Source organism: Protopterus annectens, chromosome 1.part0 (genome assembly GCF_019279795.1).
Source record: "Protopterus annectens isolate FY-2018-M chromosome 1.part0, PAN1.0, whole genome shotgun sequence".
NCBI lineage: Eukaryota > Metazoa > Chordata > Ceratodontiformes > Protopteridae > Protopterus > Protopterus annectens.
Window position 1 is genome coordinate 1,202,456,368 of NC_056725.1, and position 24,606 is coordinate 1,202,480,973.

The window sequence follows — 24,606 nt, forward strand, 5'->3', positions numbered from 1 at the left end:
ACACTGGATTTCCCCAGTGCATGTGTTGCAAGAAGAAACCGGTTTGAAGAGATCGTCCATTCCCAGACCCTCATGGAATCTCTGCAGAGATGGTACGAACATGGTCCTCCTTGCTTGTTGATGTACCAGACTACTGACATGTTGTAGGTGTGAACAGCAATAGTCCCTGGAGGGAGGTTGTCCTGAAAGGCTTGCAACAATAAAAGGGCAGCTCTCATCTCCAAGACGTTTACTTGTAGACTGGTCTCTGACTCCATGTGCCTTGGACAATCTTCCCCTGGAAATGCCCCCCCCCCCCCCCCAGATGGGAAGCGTCCATTCTCACAGTGGCTGAGGGTAAGGGGAGAATGAAAGGTCTGCCAATTGTCAGATCTGCTTGAATCCACCACTGTAGATGGGAACCTGCAAATGTTTGTCAGTCTGATAGGAGCAGACAGGAGTTGATACAGAACAGACCACTGAAAGACAGCGTCCATTGGAGAATGCGCATATACCTGGCTACTGGAACCAAAAGAATGGCAGCTGCCATTGATCCCAGTGGTCTTAGAATCAACATGGATGGAGGAGATGTGGAAAGCAGAATGGCTTGAACTTGAGATTTCAAAGTGTTGCTGCAATGTTGTGGCAAAGTAGCTATTTGAGTAGAAGTGTTCAGTTGTACCCCAATGAATTCTATGTTCTGAATCGGCGTTGGTTGTGACTTGTCCAAATTTACAGGGATGTCTAGAGAGTGTGACAGCTGGTAAAGATAATCCCTGACCTGACAAAGTTGATGCTGACTGGGGACAATCAAGAGCCAATTGTCCAAATACAGGAATAGCTGAAACCCTTGCAGTGAGAGATGAGCTGCAATGTCTGCCATACACTTGGTAAACACCCAGGCAGGGCTGTAGTGAGACCAAAGGGCAGAGCTAAAAATATGAAGTGATTGGCTCCCAAGCAGAAGTGCAGATGACTTCTGGAGCGGCTGTCTATTTTCATGTGATAGTATATGCATCCTTGAAATCCACCAAGCACATTCAATCATTTTTCCTCAGCAATGGTAGTATGGACTGTACCATCACCATTAGGAACTTGGTTTTCTTTACATACCAGAGATTGCTTAGGTCCAGAATGGACTGCGGGCCCTTTGTTTTCTTTGGCACCAAAAAGAAATGGGAGTAAATTCCGGACCCTTTCTGATCAGTCAGGACCTCTTGGATAACTCTTCTGCAGCAATCTGGCAATTTCAGCCACTGCCAATTCCCCCTGACTAGGTGTAACATCGAGGAGTGTCTTCCATACATTTGGACGAGGAATGGAAAAGGGAATGTAGTGGCCTCTGGATATAATATTTCACATGCAAGCATTTGTAGTGATTTGGGCCCAGGTGCTTGAGTGCAGAGAAAAACAACACTCGACTGCTTCCAGAGAAGGACAGTCAGGCAGCGCTTCAGGAGTGCTGTAAGGGCTTGTGGGGAAAGGATTCCCTAGAGCCATGGTTCTGCAGGTCACCTCTGCCTTTAGGGTGTCGTCTCCCATCATACGATCCTCCTCTGCCTCTGGAGGAGAACTCTCCACTTTGGTCAAGAGAAGAACCTTGTGACTTTTGGAAATGAGATTTATTAGCCCCCCTTTGACTCCTAGAGTAGGTTCATTGAGGAACAGAAAACTTAATCCCCATGGCATACAAGGTCTTACCTTCTTGCTCACTGTGGGTAAGGATGTCCTTAACAGATGGTCCAAATGAGGAACCATCGAAGGGGGCATTAAATGATGCCTTAAAGGGCTCTGCGAAACCACACAGCCTCATCCAAGCATGATGACCCATTGCGATGCCATTGCCGGCTACACTAGTAGCACTCTCCTCTGAGTGGGAGAGAAGTCTCATGGAGGAGTTGTCTATGGAATTAGGAGTGACTAGTTTAAGGGAAATCTTATTGAACTCCGCCAGAGGCATAGACTCTGTCACTGAGTTCCTTGACCAAGTCTCTCTGAAGGTGAGTAAAATGTGCCAGATAATTGAGTGCCCTCTGTGAAAAGGTAGCGGAGGCATAAGTGCACTTACCAAACTTCTCCATTGCTTTGGACTCCCTGTTCGGCAGATGGACAGTGGAGCTCTGCTGAGCGAGCTCTTTCTTGGTAGCAGCTGGCACCACGATAGAGTCAACCAGAATATGCCTACTGCAGAAAGCACAATCCTGCGGGCATGAAAGGATTTTATCTTGACATTTAGAAACTGGTTCTATGGTGTCTGGCTCCTTCCAGGTCCGATGGGCAATGAGGTCAACAGCAGTGTCCGTTGGGGGGACCACCCAAAATGTAAACAGTCCCATCCCAAAGGCCTCCAGAATTATAAATTCCTCCAAGGAGGAGCTTTTGAAAGACCATCTACCTTTTACCTTCAAGATCTCTAAGATGTTTGCAAAGGAAACATCATTCTGAGGCATTTTGGGAGACCCCTCTCCCACAACATAATCTGCATCCTCGGTAAGGGATTCCATACGGGAGTTCACATGCTTCCTTTTGCACATCCTCTTCTGTGGAATCTCCTTTGTGGTATATTCAAGGGAAGAATCGGAAGAAGAAGGGGCCACCTCAGGTGGAACAGGTTGGAGGTCTTTCGAGGCAGGCTGACCCTGGGCAGGAATGATAGATCCAAGACCCCAATCCAGAATAGGCACACAGGGTGGAGCATCAGTAAAGGGTCCGGCACTCTGACAGAGAAAGCCTATTCTAATTCCTGAAAACCTGAGGGTCCTAGAGAGATCTCACCAAACCCCCCCCCCAGGAACTGAAGCTGCAAAGGAAGATGGAGGCAGGCCACCAGAACCCTGATTCCCAGACAGGAAGTACAGTTGTGCACACTTACCATAAATGTAGATGTTCGAGTATTCACTGTTGCAGTCATCACACTTGGGTTATTTCCCTGCAGGTTGCCCTCAGTCGGCCCGAATACCAGAGACTTAGTATTTCTGCATCAGATGCTTTTGCTCCAAAACTGACGTCAGGTCATCAGGGGGTATAAAACCAGGCAGCTGACGCCATTACATCAGTTTTTCTTGCCTCAAATGTCAGGAGCCCCCCAAATAGGGAGCTAAGTTATGGTGGGGAAAACACTACCAGTATAAAGTAAATACCAATACCCCTGAAAAGGGTGAGTAATAGCCATAGAGAGGAGTGAGAGAAAGAAACCTGGGGGCTGGACGGAAGAAAACCAGGACTACAACAGTGAATACACTCCAACATCTACATTTATGGTAAGTGCACACAACTGAACTATGTTCTTCGTGTTTCACTGTTGCAGTCATCACACTTGGGTATATTCCCAAAGCTGAAGAAGGGTGGAGGCAGTCAAGAAGAGTTAGGGCTGGTGAGTATGCCTTGCAGGACTGCTGTTGCAAAACCTGCCCTGGATTTGCAAAAGATAGGCAGGTGGTAATGCTTGGTGAAGGTGTGTACTGAACTCCAGGTAGCAGCTTCCAGGATGTCAATGGTAGGGACTCCCCTGAGAAATGCTGTAGAGGTAGACGTTGCCCTAGTGGAATGTGTTCTGACCCCCTGAGGGGTTGGTTTCCCATGGTGCTTGTAGCAGAAATGGATGCAGTGTGTTACCCATTTGGAAATTAATTGTTTTGAAATGGCCTTGCCATCTGCCCCTGTTGCAAAGCTGACTAGTAACTGGTCAAATTTTCTGAAGGGCTTAGTCCTATCAAGGTAGAATTTGAGCTGTCTGTGCATGTCAAAGGAGTGCAGGATCTTTTCCCCTTTATTTTGAGGATTAGGGAAGAAAGTTTGCAAATGGATGGATTGGTTGAGAGCCACACTGGACACCACTTTAGGCATGAAGGAAGAGTTAGTCCTGAGGGAAACCCTGTCAGCATGGAAAATAATGAAGGGTTTCACAGCCATAAGTGCTTGCAGCTCAGACACTCTTCTAGCTAAAGTGATGGCCAGAAGCAAGGCAGTTTTCCAAGAGAGGAATTTTAAGTCTGCTGATGCAGCAGGTTCAAAGGGGGTGGGGGGAGCGTGAGCTTTTCCAGTACAAAGATAAGGTCCCAAGCAGGGGTGGGTGATCTCTTTGGTGGCCTTAAGTTGTTTGCCCCTCTCAGGAACTGTTTTGATAAGACGGTGCGAGAAGAGAGGTGGCTCAGTGTTGTAATGAGCTGAAATGGCTGAGGCATGTATCTTAATGGAGGAGAAGGACGGGCCTTTGTGGAGTAGATCTGCTAAGTAATCCAGGATTAGAGGCAGGGAGGTCAAAGTTGTATCTTCTCCTTTAGGCAGAATAGTTTCCACTTATCAGCATATGATTTTCTTGTACTGGGTCTTCTGGCTTCAAGAATGACATCCAGCACCTGCTTGCTTAGGGTTGCTGAAAGAGAATTAAAGGAATAAGCCAGGCTACAAGATTTAGGGTTTGCAGTTGTGGATGCAAAATCTGTCCCTCCTGCTGAGAGAGCACGGTTGGGCTCTGGTGTAGGTGCCAGGGTGGCACTGGTGACAGGCTGCGCAGGAGTGGGTACCAGTGCTGGCGTGGCCAGTCTGGGGCAATCAGAATTGTCCTTTGTCTGTCCTGTCTTATCTTGAGTAATACTCTTCAGATAAGGGGCAGAGAGGGAAAGGCATATATTGAGAGATTTACCCACTGAAAAGATAGGGCATCCACTTTCCAGGCCCTGCTGTGAGGATTCCTGGTGCAGAATTTGCTAAGCTGGTGGTTGCAGGGGGAGGCAAAGAGATCCACCTCTGGGGTCCCCAATTTCTGAATCAGAAGGTTGAAGGTGCTGGGCTTTAATTGCCATTCGTGTGGGTCTAGGAGATTTCTGCTTAAGTCATCTGCCAGTGAGTTTTGTTTACCTGGCAGGAATTGAGCTTGCAGATGGACTTGCATTTCCAAAGCCATGTGTCACAGGGCCATGGCTAACCTGCGGAGTGAGTAGGAGTGGCTTCCTCCCCTGCTTGTTGATGTACCACATTGACTGTGGTGTTGTCTGTTTTTATTAGCAATTGTCCTGGAAACAGTAGGGATCTGAAAACTGTCAGGGCATTCTGCACAGCTAGCATCTCTTTTTGGTTTATGTGCAGATGAATTTGACTTGGGCTCCAGTGGCCCTGAATGCATCTGCCGTCCATGTGTGCCCACCAGGCATAGTCTCATGCATCTGTGGTTAGGGTCTGGGCGGCGTGGGGTTGGGAAAAGGGCAGTCCCTTGTTGTGGTAGCAAGCTTCTGCCCACCAAAGGAACTTTGTCCTTAGACAGGGTATGATAGGAATGACTGTTTCCAGGTCCCGAGAATGTTGGCACGAAAGACTTTTTAAGTACCATTGAAGTTTCCTAATATGCAGTCTTGCATATGGAATTAGTATATATGAGGCCATGAACCCTAGGGCCTGCAGTATTTTTCTTGGGGATGGCTGGGTTCTGGTGGCCATTTGTTTGAAGTAGGCTGTCAGATAGACTTGTTTTTTCTGAAGTGAGGAATGCCATCTGGGATGTTTTGTCCAAGCTTGCTCCCCAGGAATACAATCTTTTGACTAGGTACCAGTTTTGATTTCTTTTTGATGATGGTGTACCCCAAGGAAGTGAGAAGGTGTTTCACAAATGTCAGGCACTGCAACAGCAATTCCTCACTGTCTGCCTGAATCAGGCAGTCGTCCAAGTACGGGACAATTTGGATATTTCTCTGCCTGCAATATGCAATGGCTGAAGCCAGGCATTTTGTGAAAACTCTGGGAGCAGTAGATAAGCCAAAGGGAAGTGCAGAGAACTGATAATGCATAGATCCTGCCCTGAAACTTAGATACTTCCTGCATGACTCCCTTATGAAGATGTGCATATAGGCTTCTTTAAAGTCTAGGGTGACTAACCAGGCATCCTTGGGTAGCATAGGAAGAAGTAGTTGCAGGGTAAGTATTTTGAATTTTGGTACCACCAGGAAGGTGTTGAGAATTGAAAGATCCAGGATTGGGTGCCAGGAGCCTCTTTCCTGGGTACCAGGAAGAGTCTGGAGTAGAATCCTTGACCTCTCTGTTCTACTGGAACCGGCTGAATAGCTCTGATATTGAGTAGGGAAGCTAGTTGGCTTTGAGCCTCTGGCAACTGGTTTGGAGGAAGGTCTGGAAACCCGCTTGGGGTTGGCAGTGAATGGAAATAAAATTTGTACCCCTGGGATACAATGTTGAAGACCCACCGGTCCTGTGTGATGGACATCCAATTTTTTGCATGAAGGACAAGTTTTCCTCCTAGGGGCACAAGCAATTGGGCAGGGCTGGGGAGTTGAGTAAAGAAGTCATTGTGAGTTTTTTCTGTAAGGAGGTGGCTTACCACTCCCTGCTTTAGGGGTGGGGGCACTTCATTGCTTAGATATCTGCATACCCTGAGACTGTAGTCTGTTTCCCCTGGGTCTAGTTTGAGAAGGCCTGGAGGGGGCTGGAATGGACCAGTGTTTGGAAGGGCAATGCCTACTGAATCTAGGGGATTGCACTTTTAAAAATTCTTTAACAGTCTGCATAGACTTACCTTTAGCTTTCTTCCATCTTTTTAAGAATCTCTTCTGCTTTGGTGCCAAACAAACTGTCCTTTTCAAAAGAGCGTCTAGTAACTCTGATTTGACATGGTCTGGCAAGTTCTGCTCCTTGAGCCAAGCATGTCTTCTCAGTAAAGATCCAGTGACTGCTACCCGGCAAGATGCTTCTAGGGTGTCAAAGCCACACTGCAAATTATGCTTACTGACTTGGCTTTCAGAGTGCATAAGCTCCTGCGATTCATTATTTTCTGCACAGTCTGTAAAGGTTGCCACTTTTTGTTTAGTAAGTTCCATAATATGCTGCTGGTACGTTAGCAGGTGAAACTGACAATTCAATGCCCTAATAGCAAAAGTTGCAGAGGTATATACCTTCTTACCCTATCTGTCCAAACCTCTGGAATCCCTGTCCGAAGGGGTGGGATTCCTGGCTGTCGTAGCCTTGATACCTTTAGGCCCCTGGGAAATGATCTCTGGGTCAGCAGCAGGATTCTTGAAAAGAAATTTTTGAGTGTCAGGTACTCTGTAGTACCCGTCTGGTTTCCTAGGGGCAGGAGGTAAAGTGTCAGCAGTAAGACTGGATTCCATAAAAACATCAACAACGTCCAGGACAGGGGGTATTGCTAAAGGCCTGTGCTGAACCAACTCTAGGAATTCTCAGAGTCTTTTTGGAACTGGGGATAGTCTTGGCATTCCCAGTGGAAATGCTCTCTTAAGGTATGCAAAGTTTCACCAAAAGAAAAATCCTCTGGAGGGGAGGCAGAGGGAATAGATTCCTCTGCATCTGAATCCTCATAAGCAGATAAGGGCATGTCTTCATAATCAGAAATCTCAGAGTCATCGGACTACTGGTCTGTAGAAGTTTAGGGGATTGGTCTCTCTCTTAGCAGGGGAAGGCTGACTCGCCCTAATCAGCATAATAAGGTCTTCTGCCATTCTAAGCATTTGTTTTTGTGGCATGGGAGCAGGTGCATATGCTTTGGTCGTCACTTTTTTAGGCGTAGTGCATACTCTGCGACTAAGAAACTCGGCAGTTTTGGTTAAATAAGAAGTCATCGGTTTGAGTCGACAATTGGTTGAGAGAAGAAATGCCTCAGAAGCCGGTGCCTGCACAGTGGCTCTGGACCCATCCAAGGTAGAGACATCCACAGGTTCCATAGTCGAAGAAGAGTCTTGCGGCATACTGGACTCTGAATGGGTATCAGTAGAGGCCTGCGAATCCACTGAAGCGGGCATCAGGGGCTGCAAAAGTGCCTCACTGAGTACCTGGGACTGGCGACTAGCTTAACAGAAGTGTCGTCGGCAGCTTTGGACCTATGCGGTCTGTCTCTGTCTTTATCCTTACGTTTTTTCGGAATATCGGTAATCTGTTTTTATACCCCTGATGATCTGACGTCAGTCCTGGAGCGACAGCATCCGACAAAGAAAGTTTTTTCGGAATATTGGTAGTCTGTTTTTATACCCCTGATGTCAGTCCTGGAGCGACAGCATCCGACGAAGAAATACTAAGTCTCTGGTACTTGGGCCGACTAAGGGCTACCTACAGGCAGATAACCCAAGTGTGATGACTCCCAACAGTGAAACACGAAGAACATCTAGATCTGTGCTGTTGAGGGACAAAGCTCCGAGGGGAAAGGACTCCTCTGAGAATATTGGAGCCAAACCTCTCCCCTCTGATCTGGCCACAATATCCTGGATACAGGACACAGACTGATCAGAGGACCTCAGAGCAGAGGCAGTTAAGGCAGCGGTTGGAGTAGAGGAAAGCAAAGACCCTCTGATCTGACTCCAAATCCCTTGGGAGACTACTGTCCTGGGGCTCCAAAACAGAGATTCGGATCACAGAAGGAAAAAAGGGCACAGGCTGGGCAGGCTTGGATCTACAAGGGGATGAAGCAGGAAGAACCCCCCCCCCCATCTGAATCTGGGCCTTGATTAGGGATCCGACTTCTGTCCACTTCAAAGTAAAGGCTCCAAAAGGACCTAGAAGCCGCCACTGAAGATGGGCGAGAATGCTTGAGGGTCTGAAGGATCTTAGGTGGCATACTCGGAGACACCGATGCAAAGATCTCCCCGTCAATCTGAAGGAAGATGCGGATTCGGAGTAGACTTCTCAGATCCGATGGAGCCAACAAAGCCCTAGGCGCCTGTGCAGTCAGATCTGAAAGTTTCGGAGCTTTGGCAGGCAGGTCCGAAGACGCACTCAGCTCCTTAAGGTGCCTTTTTGTCACCTCCGATCAGAGTGAATGTTTGGGGGGGGGGGGTTGAGCCCCTAGGGAAGCAGCAGAAGCGGGCAAAAGACCCTTCAAGATAAGTTTGTTTTTTCTCTCTTGCAGAGCCCTAGGGTTGAATCCTTCACAGATGGTGCAAGGGGAGTCTAAATGAGCTGGCCCTAGGCTCTAAACACAGCGATCATGAACATCAGAGAGTGGAATCTTTCTCTCACGCTTGGAGCACTTTTTTCAAACCAGAAGGGTTTCTCCACTGCAAAAAGTAAAATTTAAACTGTAAAAACAAAGCAACCAAGGAGAACTATCCACAGCAAAAGATTTTATAACTACAATTAACTATAACAACAACTATAGTAACTACAACTAACAGTTTTTTTTTTTTTTTGTTAAGAAAGACGGGAAAAAAAAGGGCAGCAAGAAAGCCTAACACACTATGAAAACTAAAGAAGAGAGGAGGAGCAACTAGGAAGCAAAAACTAAGCAAAGTAGCACCAAAAACTATGCAAAAAAGTTAAAATCTTATCTGAGCCTGGAAAATCACGTCTGGCACACCGGCAGGAAAGATCTGAGGAGGTTGGGCTAAAGGTAGAGAATTATGGGTGGGGGGGGGGGTCTGAGCCTAGAAGCTAAAGTCTGTGGGAGGTGATAGAGTCGGATCAGAGGATCAGATCAGAGACCCATACATGAGGCAGAATGAGAAGGACATCAGATTAACTGTTTATAAATAAGCTGGGATTGTTTAGAAAATTGCTTTCCTGTCAGAAATATAAAAAGTAACAGAGCTAAGGAAATCTACTGCTACTCAGTCAACATCCTAGCCATTTCTTTGAAAGACATGTACACTTTTGGTTCTCGGGATTCTGTCTCAGTCTTCAGGCTGTCCACCGAAATGTATTTATTTATTTATATGTTTGCATTTTCCTGACCAGGTTAATCCTGCTATGCCAGTACCATTTTCAGAGGGGACCTGGACAGGTTACAAAAAATATGAATAATGAGAAGATGTGCAGGTAACAAAGGACATCACATTAAGTACAATACATAGTGACAAGGTTTGAGTAACTTTTATTAAAGCAACAAGAATTTCTAATACATAGTTAGCTATGTTACATAAACATTCTTCACTAGAATATAATTGTTTGAATGTCAGGATCATCAAGATGGAGAAACTGAAACTGTGTGGGAGTGTTGAGAGTAGTATAAAATGGATTGAAAATGGGTTTGGGAAGGTGGCATAATGGTTAAGGTGTTTGCCTTACAAACACAAGATGCAGGGTTTGAGTCTCACAAGGGACAATTGGCTAGGCTTAAAATGGCTAGCAAGGGAAGCTAGCTTAGTACTAATCTATTATATGGGAGGGTGGCCTAATGGTTAAGGTGTTTGCCTTACAAACACAAGGTGTAGGGTTTGAGTCTCAAAAGGGATAATTGGCTAGGCTTAAAATGGCTCGCAAGGGCAGTTAGCTTAGTACTAACCTATGAACCCAAAAGGGATATCCTCTGATTTTTTTACCCTCTCTTAACAGGTGCTACACTCCAGAAGCCCAGTCTAACTCTCTCTCTCTCACGTGCTCCTCTTCTCTTCCTGGTCTTTGAAACAATCAAAGCAAATCCCCTCTTTTCATCCAATGTTGGCAGATTCTATTAAAAATCATTTCAATCTACAGATTTTTTTTTTATAGTGAGATGCTTTGTTAATAAGTATATCCCTGATCTGGACCTTAGCAGCAGCCCATTGTATATCAAAAGGAATAGGAGAACTAGAAGGGTTGTTCTTAAACTCAAGTACCTTGTTAACTGCCTTAACAAGATCTTCTTTCTGAAGTAGTGTAGGGTTAAGAATCCAGCTATAGCCTCTCCTATTTATATTCGATGTACTGGTCAAGTTAACTAACTGGAATTCTAGAATGGTCCAAAAAGAATTGGGGTTCTATGTAAAAGTCAATATCAGATCTCAAAAATATTTCCAAAATTTTTTTTATTTCATCTCTCTCTGGTTCTTTTAAACTTAAACTGGGCACCTCTTTACTCTCTAAAACTAGGTACCTCTTTACTCTCAAATAAGTTCTACCTCTGCTTTAACACTCTTCGGCTCACTCCATCATATTAAGTAATTCCTCTACGTTTTAAAATCATGCAGGATCAATGAAACTATTTGTTCTTTGCTCACACTCAAATTTAAAACAGAATAAAGACTACATACAAGGTATGGAGACTGTGGAAATCAACCAGTAATTCTTATTACTATTCTATTTTTCTTGAAATCACCTAAATCATCTTACTGCACAAATCACCACCAGCCATGCCCTAGTAATGCTACAGCCTACTAGTCTCATCTGAAAAACTTCCTAGGTACTCCAGACTTCTCTCATTTAACAATACATAATTCAAAATAACAAACCTTTGTTATCTTCAGATGCTGAACTGCATAAAAGTTTATTCTACAGCCTTACTTCCCACCAAAACATCCCTGTTTTTTCCTCAACACATCAGAGCTGTAACTCTAACTCAACTTTTCCACATCCCTTCAACTGTAGTTTATGGACTAGAAAAAAGCTTGTCCATCAAACCATTTGAATTCAGTCCTATTCATTCTCAAATTTCTCAAAGGCCATATGTCAACACTAGGCTAACTGTCCTGAAGGGCCATTTTGAGCCTTGCCAATAACTTGAAATCAGAATCAAATCATGTGCCTTGTACCACTGGGGTAAACACCTTAACCATTATGACAAACACCTACTCCTGTTTGTGAACCTACTTCCTTCATAGTCAGTACGTCTCTTATTACATGTACTATTCGCATTGAATGAAAAACAGACACTATCATCCCTCTTCATGAATCCCCTAACCCCACAGAACTCAAAACAAATTTAACCCACTGCAACTATCTCCCCACTAACAGAAAATGCTTTTCATTAAGTACATGGTTTTGTTTCTTTAACACAGATAACTTAAATCTCCTAAGCAGCAATGTTTCCACCCTGGGTGCAGCACTTCCACAGTTCCCCTTTTAGCAATCAATCCTATTCTTTCACACTTTTGACAACAGACTTCATACTGCTGAACTTTCTGTGGACCAGAGAAAATCATTTTACCATACAGATCATGATCTTCATATGCAACAATGTTCACATCTAAACTTTGGCTCAAATTACTTGTCCTGGTAAAAATAAATCTCAAATTCAGACGCTGTCACATTTGTTAATGTTTATTAAATCACACAAAAAAAGAAAAGAAAAATAATTTTGTTAGAGAATACATTTCCTGAGGTAATCATTACTTTTAGTTAGGAAACATTGGCATGTTCTGCTTAAAGATCCCAAAGTGAGACAAAACATATTTAATATGACAGTGTCTTATAATATTTAGGTGATAAACACGTATATGGGCAATTTGAGAGGAAGAAAGAAAAAATAAGGAATACGCCCAGTTTATACAGGACATGTGGTTCAAGCAATATATGCAAATTCACAACATTAATTTTATACACAACGTTTTTATTTAGAAGTTGCTGCACATAAAATACAAGTGGAGTGATTTAATTTCTTGAGGCTGTGGCTTAATTTACATTGAACAAAAAGCATTCTCAAGAACAAATACGCATCACATGTACTGGACAAACATATAACAGCAATACAGATAAGTTAAGTGTTTGTGTTCTTAAACAAATACACAATATGAAGGAAAGACTTAGGTTTAGCACTAAATAACGTCTACTTAAAAAAAGCAGATGAATTAATTAAAAAAAATACTTGAATCCTTAAGATTTTCTACTGAATTTAACTGGAGGCATTTAGTTTTTAATTAATGTTCAAATATGTGCTTTAATTTTTAATTTAATTGATGTTTAATGAGTCGTGACTAATTTGTGTATAAAAAGGATGTTATTAGTATTTTTAGGGTTCTTGAAGGTTTAGTTACGTCTGAAGTGCTAAACTGCCAATTAAATGATTTAGTCAGTAGCCTCAACAGTAGTTTTATAGTAAAAAATGTAATCTCTACCCTCTATAGATCACTTCATTTCTGGTGTGACTGAAAGGCTGTCTTCTTGGATCAACTTTATTTTTGTCAATTCTCTTCCTTAAGGCCTCTATAAAATCAATCACTATTATGCTGATGATGTCTTTTAATCCACTTTACTAATGATTTCTCCACTCTGCAAAACAATATTCAGTATGACTAACACAGAATTCCTTTCTTTTTCTCCCAACAAACTATTTGAAAAAAAAGCCAAACTGCACTACTGTATTCGATACGTCTCAAAGTATAAATGACTACTCTTTAATTTATTTATTGTATTTATTAATCCTTTCTGAACAGGTTAGCACCACCAGACTGATGGTCTCTTTTCAGGGCAGGCTTGAGTTAGTATTAAATCCTACTGATCCTGACAATGTGTGCTCTGGAGGAGATGAGTAAATTTTGTTGCTCCTCACAGCTAAACACCTGCTGCTCTCAAAATATCTCATCATCCAGCGAGTCTACCAAGCTCTCCCTCCCTCGGACCAACTCCAGCCCATGTTGGGAGGTGAGGCAATGAGTAGACTGAAGCAATTGGAGCATGTTCATATTGCTATGGACTTGTGTAAACTTGAACCTGCCAGTCAGTACAGTCACATCATTAGTCAGTTACGACGGTTTCCTCCAATTACTTCCAGCCACCCAGTGTCTCTTTTCTAAACCTTTACTTGCAGATGTCCCAATGGGCAGGATTCTCTTTTCCAAGCACCTACTCTTAGCTTTTTGAATGTTTTCTGCCACTTCACAGATGCAATGTTCTAAATGACTAGACATTCTGACAGGCGTGTATCCAAAAGATTAATCACACTTTTATTTTTATAGTTAACACCCATTTTTAATACTTTTATTCCATCTAGAGTTATAGTCTTCACCTTGTGTTATACATGCATATCTTACTTGCAGAGCCTTGAAATATTCCTTCAAGTCTACAAGCCCTAATCTACTTTATCCTAAAGGGAGGATTAACATAGCCCAGCTAACCTGGTTTTTAAGTCTGTAAGCTTTTAGTTGAGAACCTCTAGGGTCTCTGTAGTTGTTAGAAATGTCTAGGGTTGTGCATTCCAAAGTGGACATAGTATTCAATAAATGACTTGATCACTGCTGAATACAATGCGACTAAAAGGGAAAAATGGCGTCTTTAGTGTCAGATGATATCTTGGCAAGCAGCTGTGCTAAGTAGGACTTTCTACTGCTGTTACATGAACAAACGACAGGGAGGTTCCAAAGTCTCTAAAATATTCGAATTATGGAATGGGATATCTTATACAATTGTTTGCTGGGATAACAAGTAATCTAACAAATGTGGCAATACTGCAAATGTCAGCATTTAAGTACATTTTAGCTCAACAGGTATTTGTAACTGTAAGTTCTTGCTACAGGGCTTAGGTGCCACAGGGTAACTTGAAAATGATTCCCAGTTTACAGCTGTAGACAAATTTGGCTAACCAGACATCTTAGTTCAGGGCCGAGTGATCAAGAAAGTAAATGCCAAACAAAATAGTATGCAGCATGGAGCCCTGTGGGGCACCACTGGTTACAGTCACACCTGCTGCCTGCATCATGTAGGTTCTGCCCAACCAACTTGCTATCCATCCTACCACATAAAGATGCAGTTGTAAATGATTTACATAAATAACCACACTAGCATGGGATATGGTGTCAAAGACCTTCACCAAATCAAAATATGCTGTGTAGAGGGGATAACTGCTGTCAACAGCTTAAGTTACTCTTTCATTTAAACTGACCAGATTCATTAGACAGGCTCTACCCCTGACAAAACCAAACACCTGCAGTTCTAGCCTGATGAAATTTTTAATATCAAAGTTTATAATACATTCCATTGCTTGGAAAGGCAGTCTAATGGGCCTATAATTCTGGTTATTACTGGTAGGGCCGCCCTTGTGGAGTGGCATCATTACTGCTACGCGTCACACCTAAAGGAGAAAGCTAAAGGCTAAACAGTTTAAGGAGCACCTCTGTCAGGGCTTGTTTACTACTGTTTATTAAATAGCCAGATATTATTACTAAATCCCATGGAGGACACAGTCTTAGACAGCATCTTCAGCACCTGTTTTTTATTGGTGATTGTGTGTGTGTGTGTGTGTGTGTGTGTGTGGGGGTCAGTGAGCTTAAGACAGCCATCTCTGGGGTGAAGTTTGCCAATATTACAGCAGACAAATTTCAAGAACTGTTTCCTGTATCAGTGTAAATGGCACCATTATGGACAAGCTGAGAGCAACATTGGGCTTTCTATCATTACTAAAGGATTTCTAATTGTCCTTAGCTAAAGATAAACCCAAGTTCATTGGCCATCTTAGTGGTCCTCACAGTATGCAAATCTTTAATCAACATTCTGAGGTTATCTTTAATTTGCAAGTCTTTTTATCCAATGTATACTTATAAGGGTTTGTTCTTTTACTGTACACCTTATTCATGATGGTGGATGACCACTGTGGTTTGGTTTTGCATTTCTCATTATATTTAACTCCGTTTGGGAATGTCAGTTCGACACACTTCTCTAAGTGAGCACAGAACTCTCTTGTGAAGCTACCTGTTGTGGTAATGTTTGTAGTTTTACAACTATAACTAAATTTGATGAGATCTGCACATCTGAAATTCTTGAACTCAAAGATATTGGTATCTACAGGTTTAGAGATGTTTTAAAGGTGAAGGTCACTAGTTTATGATCAGACTTAACACAGGTAGGAGACAACAGGGGAACAGCATACAATGAAGGCGTACTTGTAAAGACCAGGTCAGAATATTATGCCTTCCGGCAGGTTTATTAATTATGTGGCCCAGTAAGTTTTTATTTATGAAATTTAGAAACTTTTGGGTGCCTCAAAGATGTGAAGTATAAGTACTCCATTTTACTACTGGGGTGTTAAAAGTCTTGCAGAAATAATAGAGTTCTTGTTTACAGTGAGTTTGAATACATTTAGGAAACATTCATGATTTCCATGGATAAAGATGCCCCATAAACAGGCTATAAACTAACACCTGGTCTGTTTAGTGTGACGTGGAACTCAAGGAGTTCAATTTCTGGGTCTATGAAAATCTGTCTAGAAGTAAGGCCAGTCACTGGTGGAGTCCCCCACAGTTTGGTGCGACAACCTTTTCTGCTCCGCATTTATTTCTCAGATGTAAAACCAATACCAAAGGGCTATGGTGAACTAAATTTGCAGATGACTGCAAGCTAGGAGCAGTAATTGAATCCACAAAAGAATCAGCCATCCTACAAGAAGGCTTGTCTCAAACACATGGACTAAAGCTAAAAGCCAAAAAAAAAAAAAAATGCATTATTGTCTGCTTTGGAAAGTCGACTCATGTGGAGCTACTGTATTGACAACACATCCCTAAGAGCTGACCCACTATTTCAGGATTTGGAAACTTATGTGGAGAGTGACCTAACTTTTGACCAATATATGTCCATGGTGATAAGGAAGTCCTTCTACACTGCATAGCTCAAACAAAAGGATTATTTCTAGAACTAGGAATGTCGTTGCCCTCCTTTACTCAACCCTTATTAGGCCAATCATGGAGTACGATGCCCCTTTAGTCATGTATCCCTTCTGGCACATTCAGCTTGAACACCCACAGAGATACCTTACAAAATGTATGCAAAGCCTAAACAATACGTCTTATATGGACTGCCTCATAGCTCTACTGCTTATACTCAGTTTCTAACGGATCACTACGAGGTGATTTGTGTCTAGCATACAAGGCATCCTTTAACCAATTACTGACGGACTTTCTTTACATCCATAAGTCAAGTCGAGCCAGGGATCTAAACTTCTTCTGTAACATTAACAAAATTGGCTGGAGGAATACATGCATCTTGCACAGGATAATGCTGCTCTGGAACAGACTCCCCATCCATGTAAAAGAAAGTTTGTCCCTGCCCATATTCATGTGCAACTTGGATCTATGGACGGGAAACAGAAGATTCACCCCAGGACTGCCTCCTGCACAACTAATGAACCAGTAAGTGCCTAAATGCTTTAATCACAAAGTATAGGTCCTCTCCAAGTATCTATGTTTTTTAACTAGTAATTATCACTAGAGTAATATATAAATATAGATCTTAGAAAGGGTTAAGTGAATCCCATCTCCAAAGGGATAGGTTAATTTTAAGTATGAAATGGATAACAGTTTTGGCTTAAAATGGCCCACAAGAGCAGTTAGCCTAGTAGTAACTTACAAAGCTAAGAACAAATATGAAGACGCCACCACAGTTGTCATAAGACCGGAAGGCATAGTAGGGGCAAAACCCAGGTATGGGGAGGTGCATTCTGAGCATTTAAACCAAATTTTGGTACTTAGACACACATGGATGCACTTCAGAAGCAGGAGAGTATCAATGTTGGGCATTTTGTTGTCGAGACTTCTAGCATTGTGCAGAACCACCTTAATACTTTCCTGTTTTGGACTTATTGTTAGTTATGCTGGGGTATTCATTACCTGGACTCAACCTAAAAATCATTAAGTAGGCAGCAACGGCTTTAGCTAGTATAAGGAAGCCTTGAAATAAGAGGTGCAGGCCAAACTTGGTAAAGCAAGTAGGACTGTCTAGTGTCCAAGTTTCAAAATTTCAAGTACAAGGAAGGTCAGACAGTCACTTCACCTGTAATCTAGTCAGAACTGCAATTCAATACTCAAGAAATCAGAAAAATCAAGCAAAATGATTAATACTATGGCAGGAATTTCATCACACAAAACTCACCTTCAGAAGCAGCCAAGCCTGCCAAAAAAGAAATGATCTGCACTGTTTTCCCAAGTCCAGCCTCATCTGCTAGAATCCCATTCAAGTTTTTCTTGTACAACTTCAGAAGCCAATCTACACCAATCTGTTGATATTCTCTCAAAGTCCCATGAAGGAGGCGTGGATGACACAATTTTGCCTGTGGCTTTTTTTGAAAGAAAAGGCATTATAAAAAAATGACTATACAACGCTCTTATAATTTAAAGTATAACTAATGAGCTTTACACAATTTTCCTTGTACAAATAGAAGAAGAATTGTAACAAACAAATAAGCTTTCCAGTTTAAAAGAATCTCCATAAAGTACAGTTTTGTACCTACCATAAATGTAGATGCTGGAGTGTATACACTGCTGCAGTCATTACACTTGGGTTATCCTGCCGTCAGGCGGTCCCTCAGTCGGCTTGAGTTCCAAAGTCTTGGTCCGGCGTCGGTTGCTGTCACTTCTTCCCTGACGTCAGTGCGACAGGGGTATATAAGATGCAGCCGACGCCATTTTCTTCAGTTTTTCTTGCCCCAGATGTCAGGTGCCCCCAAAAAGGTAGGCTATGCAAATTGCTAATAAAACATACATATGAAAAGCAATCAAAAACTTTCAGTTACCAGCAAATACTCCCCATAGGTAGTAAAGGGTATAAGAATTAGGTGCGTACCAGCAAGGAAGAGGGGAAGGAGGGAGGGTAACCTGGACTGCAGCAGTGTATACACTCGAACATCTACATTTACGGTAGGTACAAAACTGTACTATGTTCATCGTGTTACACTGCTGCAGTCATTACACGTGGGTAGAATCCCAAAGCTGAGGTAGTGTGGCTGGTTCTATAAGGCATTAGGGGTGGCTATAAGGCCCTGCAGCACTGAAATGGCAAAGCCAGCTCTATATTAAGAGTAAAGAGGCAGATGGTAATGCTTGGGTATGTACAGAACTCCAAGTTGCTGCTTCCAAAATGTCCTTGGTAGGTACTCCTCTGAGGTAGGCAGTTAAAGTGGCTATTGCCCTTGTGGAATGAGGCCTAATGCTGTTAGGTACAGTTTTCCCATGTTGTGTATAGCAGAAACGTATACAGTGTCCTATCCACTTTGAAATGGTCTGTTTTGAAATGGCTTTTCCCTGTGCCTCCTGCAGCATATGCTACAAACAATTGCTCAGTTTTCCTGAAAGCTTTGGTTTTGTCCAAGTAGAGGAGTAACTGCCTTTGGATGTCCACGGAATGCAGAAGTCTCCCCCCTTTATTCTGTGGGTTTGGATAAAAAGTTGGCAAGTGAATAGTTTGGTTTAGAGCCACACTTGATACCACCTTTGGCATAAAAGTAGGGTTTGTTCTTAAAGACACCCTGTCTTAGTGGAAAATGATGAAAGGTTCCACTGCCATTAGTGCCTGTAATTCTGAAACTCTTCGTGCTGAGGTTATTGCCAGGAGCAGAGCAGTTTTCCAAGAGATCTTTTAAATCTGTTGAGTTAGCTGGCTCAAAAGGAGGTAGTTAATTTTTCCAACATGAAGTTGAGGTCCCAAGTTGGAGTTGATGCTCTATGGGGCGGTCTTATGTTTTTAGCCCCTCTGAGGTACTGTTTTAGTAGAGGATTAGAAAAAATAGGTGGGTCCGTGCTGTAATGAGCAGAGATGGCAGAGGCGTGGATCTTGATAGATGAAAAGGAGAGGCTTTTGTCCAGCATCTCAGTTAAATATTGCAGTATCTGAGGAATATTTGGGACAAGAGGGTCAAGGCTGTGAGCCTGGTTCCAGGCACAGAATCTCTTCCATTTATCCGAAAAGGCTTTCCTGGTGCTAGGCCTTCTGGCTTCCAGAATGACATCCATAACAGCTTTGGAAAGAGGCACTGCTTGCTTGACTAACGAATCTGCCATGCAGCCAGGTTTAAAGTCTTTAGCTGGCTGTGAAGTATCTGATTGTTGTGCTGAGTCAGAAGGTGTGGGATTTGAGGCAAAATCCAGGGTGGCCCTTGTGCTAAGTTCTTTAAGATTGGGTACCAGTGCTGGCGTGGCCAGTCTGGGGCAATCAGGACCATGTTTGGCTTTTCTTTCCTGGCTTTTATGAGTATCTTTGGAAGGAGAGGCAGTGGTGGGAAAGCATATACTTGGTAGTTTTTTTCAGCTGAATGAGAGGGCATCCACTGTCCATGCTTGTGGGTGGTAAGTCCTTGTGCAGAATTTCTGTAGCTGGCAGTTCATTGGGGATGCAAACAGATCTATGTCCAGGCTCCACCATTATTGTGTTATCATTTTGAATATTTGTGGATGTATTTTCCACTCGTGCGGATCCATGATGTTTCTGCTTAAGTAGTCTGCCAGTGTGTTTTTCTCTCCTGGCAGGAATTGTGCTTGCAGATGAACTTGATAGGTTAGAATTGTGTTCCACAATGTCATGGCTTGTCTGCAGAGGGGATAAGAATGAGTGCCCCCTTGCTTGTTTATGTACCACATAACTGTGGTGTTGTCTGCCTTTAGTAGTAGTTGTCCTGGATGCAGAAGGTCCTTGAAAGCTGTAAGGGCATTTTGTACAGCTACCATCTCTTTTTGATTGATGTGAAGATGCCTTTGTTCTGCGGGCCACTTGCCCTGAACACATTTTCCTGCCATGTGTGCTCCCCAGGCGTGATCTGATGCATCTGTTGTCAGTGTTTGCCTGGCTGTGGGTTGAGTGAAAGGCTGTCCCTTGTTGAGGTAACAAGCTTGAGCCCACCATCGAAACTCCTGTTGAAGGCAAGGAATTAGTGGTATTACTGTTTCCAAACTTTGACAGTGTTGAGACCAGACACTCTTTAGGTACCACTGTAGTTTCCGCATATGCAGTCTGGCATATGGAATTAGTAGTATGCAAGATGCCATGTAACCCAAGGCCTGCAGAATTTTTCTTGCAGGGAGTTGGGCCTTTGTTGCCATCAATTGAAAGTATTGAGTGAGATGTCCTTGCTTGTCTGGCGTGAGATAAGCCATCTGGGCCGTTGTATTCAAGCTGGCACCCAAGAATATTATCTCTTGTGAGGGCACTAGTTTTGACTTCTTTTCGTTTACTGTGTACCCTAGGCAACTTAATAACTTTTTTTTACAAACGCCAGATGTTTTAGAAGAATGTCTTTGCTCTCTGCTTGAATAAGGCAGTCATCCAGGTACGGATAAATCTGAATTCCTTTCTGTCTGCAAAATGCAATTACTGGTGCCAAGCCCTTTGTGAAGACCCTGGGTGCAGTAGATAAGCCAAAGGGCAGTGCAGAGAATTGGTAGTGCATTGAACCAGCTATGAGTCTGAGGTATCTTCTGCAGTTTTGTCTGAAAGGGACATGCAGGTATGCTTCCTTGAGGTCCAAAGTTACGAGCCAAGCCTTCTTGCCCAGCATGGGAAGAAGCTGCTGTAGTGTCAACATTTTGAATTTTGGAACATCCAGGTAAGTGTTTAGAGAAGAAAGATCCAGAATGGGTCTCCAGGCTTTGTCCTTTCTGGGAACCAGAAAGTGTCTTGAGTAAAAACCTTGTCCTTGCTCCTGTGTTGGCACCTTTTGAATAGCTCTCATGTCCATGAGTGCTGTAATTTGTCTTTGAGCCTCTGCCCATTGATTTGGTGGCAGATTTGGCATTCCTTTTAGCCTTGGCAGAGTATGAAAGTGGAACCTGTAACCTTGAGATACAATGTTAAGAACCCATTTCTCTTTGGTGATCATATGCCAATTGTGACAGAAAAGTGCCAGTTTTCCTCCCAAGGGAGCTGCCAAGACAGAACTGTTTGGCAGCTGTAATGGGAAGTCATTGGGGCTGTTTTTTGTAAGGTTGAGGCCTGTCTTCCCCTTCTTTCTGGGTTGATGCACCCCATCGTCGAGGCCTGTAAGGACCTTGTGGTTGACCTCTGCCTCTTGGACGTCTGTATCTGCCCCTTTGAGGTCAGTCTAACTGGAAAGGACCAATTCTTTGTTGGCAAATTTCTGCTTAATCGAGGAGGCTGAACCTGTAAGAAATCCTTAACCGTTTGCATAGATTTTGCCTTATCCTCCATTTTCTTTAATACCGCTTCTGCCTTAACTCCAAATAAAACATCCTGCAAAGGTGCATCCAATAGTTTTGCTTTAACATGATCTGGTAACGCCTGTTTTTTTAACCAAGCATGTCTTCTAATGACAGATCCTGTAACTGCTGCTCTACAGGAGGCCTCTAATGAATCAAAATCACATTGCAAAGTATGTTTTCCCACTTGTTCAGCTGCATGCAATAAATCCTGCATTTCTTTATAATTAGGAGGATCTGAGTTTGGAAGCATTTTTTGTTTTAACTGAGACATCAAATATTGCTGATATTTTAGCACGTGAAACTGGCAATTTAAGGCCCTCATAGCTAAAGTTGCAGATGTATATACTTTCTTCCCCCATCTGTCTAATTCCCTGGAATCTCTGTCAGAGGGGACTGGATTCTTTGCTGAGGAGGCCTTTACCTCTTTGGGGCCCTGAGAATTAGCTTCAGGATCAGCAGCAGGGCTTTTATAAAGAAATTTGTGTGAGTCAGGGACTCTGTAGTATCTATCAGCCTTAACTGGAGCAGGAGGTAAAGAATCAGGATTTAAACTGGATTCAGTATACACATCATCCACAATATCTAACACTGGCGGAATAGCAAGGGGTCTGTGTTGAGGTAATAAAAGGAAATCTCTGAGCCTTTTCTTGGATTCTGAATAATCCTGGCCCTCCCAATGGAAATGCTCCCTCATGGTATGTAAGGTTTCCCCAAAGGAGTAGTCCTCTAGCGGAGAGGCTGAAGGAATTGATTCCTCAGCATCAGAGTCCTCGTAAGGGGGGTAAAGAGTATCCTAGGTCTGAGGATGAATCTGAAGAGATGGATACCTGGTCGGATGAGTCATAGTCTGCATCTTGTCTAGGCCTTTTATCAGGAGGGGGATGGGACCCCCTGATCAGGGTAATTAAGTCTTCGGCCATTTTGAGCATTTGTTTCTTAGGCATGAAGGCCTGTCCTGGTGAATGTTGAATTTGTTTCTTTGTTTTTAAAGGAGTTTTAGACTTAGCAGAAGATTTAATGGTTAACTGAGTAGGTCTGAAAACACCCTCTGAAGCTACGGTTTGTTCAGCTACTCTGGATCCCTCTGAAGGGTTAGTCTCGGTAGGCTGTAAATCTGGTGCATCCGAAGGCCCAGCCATCTCCACGTGGGAGTCAGAGGCGGCCTGAGGTTCTAAAGAAGCGGTCGTCAGGGGCTGCGAAGGCGCCTTGCTGAAGACCGGAGAACTGGCGACTGGCCTAGAAGAGGCTTCATCATCAGTTTTGGGCCTCGGATGTCTGTCCTTGTCTTTGCACTTTTTTGTGTATTCCGGTCGTCGGTAGTTCCGACGGCATGGTATAATTTAATTTTCTGCCAAAATAATGTCGGGCAAAATCAAACCGACGTTTAATAGTGCGCTTGTTAAACCTAGCACAAAACCGACAACCTATGACGTCGTGGTCTGGGCCTAGGCATGGGATACAATAAGAATGGAAATCCTTATGAGGTATTTGCTTCCCACAAGAAATACAGTTATTAACTTTTACTGACATCGGTCTGAGGCAAGAAAAAGTTTCAACGGGGTACTTAGCTTTGTAGAAGACTTCGGTTCTGGATTCGGAAATGAAAATCTCAGGAGTCGGCCGACCGGCACTTGCGAACTGCTTTTGCTTCGGGCACCACGCGGCAAGAAAGACTGAAGAAAATGGCATCGGCTGCATCTTGTATACCCCTGTCGCACTGACGTCAGGGAAGAAGCGACAGCAACCGACGCTGGACCAAGACTTTGGAACTCAGGCTGACTGAGGGACTGCCTGATGGCAGGATAACCCAAGTAATAATGACTGCAGCAGTGCAACACGATGAACATCTGCAGATAAACATTCCTAGTACTTTATAATTAATCAGAATAAACTAACATATGAGCCTGACAACTTAAACTTGTAAAAATAAAAGTTGCAGAAACAAACATTTTCCAAATTTATCAACAGGTTTACCATCTTTTACAAAAGAAGAATTAGATTTTACAAAATGTTTAGTGGCAGTTGACTTGACTAAAGCTACAGCTGCTTGGTCAGGTCTGGAATGAGTGCATAAAAAAAATGAAAGAATAAGGAACTTCACACATTTTATTTGCTTTCTTAGGTGCAGCAGGCTGGCTCTGACAAATGTATCCCCCCACAGCATATAGCACTAGGGGGATGGGTGAATGTTCTGTGAATTACAGTTATGACAACTCACAGTACTTCCTTAGAGACTGAGAAACCTCAGTGTTCTCACACTGAAAACAATGGCACATTCTGGAAAAAGTCGCAGAGAAAGAAACCCACCACGCTGAAAGAGTCAGATAACATGCTCTCTTCTGAGTCTGAATTGTAAATCTGTGGAGAAAACCTGTACCTATACTATCACATTCTTCCACAGATTGAATTTCTTGACTCTCTTCAGAAAGAATGAATCTCTTTCTTTTACCACAAACCACCCTATAAGAAAGGTCAACAAAAGCCTGAGCCAGACCTAATAAATATTCCTGTCCAGTGGAATTGAAGCAGAAGACACAGGCTTAGTTTTCTATTTATTTTTTTAAATAGGAAAGTTGGGACAAACGAGTCTAGTGATGGCAGCAGCATCTTCCCCACAGATGGGTATAACATTCTGGCTAAGCTGGGGCAACTTCGCTGCTCCTTCTCCCAAGACCGACAACAATAGCTCCTTCTTGCCACTGCAGGGACCCTAACAGCAACAGAAGATGTAACTAACCTCCAATCCATAGTGGCTGTATAGCCAAAACCAGAGGTATCCAGGGAAAATGATTAGCAGCCTAAGGAACCAGCTTTGACCATAGCAGAAGTTGCCCACGTGCTGAGGCAAATTATTCTATTTGTGGCTGAAGAAGGACTGACCATGGAACTAGTACTTTATTCCATGGTCAGGTCGAAAATTGTTCTTCTTTTCTAGGGAAGCCAAGCAGGATGAGTTATTAAAAATGAAAAACAGTTTAAAGCAACTTTTTCCCACACAAAACAAAGTAAAAAAAAAACACTTCAGTACACTTTGCCAGCTCCAAAAGGTATGATACAGTTTCTCTACAAA

At 43.0% G+C, this 24,606-nt stretch overlaps 1 protein-coding gene across 3 annotated transcripts in view; it reads right to left on the minus strand.

The window, feature by feature from the left end:
* The window catches only part of EP400 (E1A binding protein p400), a 3,509,270-nt gene that overhangs the window by 2,444,750 nt on the left and 1,039,914 nt on the right, over positions 1-24,606 (minus strand). For all 3 annotated transcript variants that reach the window (XM_044065578.1, XM_044065569.1, XM_044065563.1), the window contains one exon: positions 17,482-17,665. In XM_044065578.1, the coding sequence (XP_043921513.1) occupies positions 17,482-17,665 (184 nt within the window). The remainder of the gene's footprint in view (positions 1-17,481; positions 17,666-24,606) is intronic.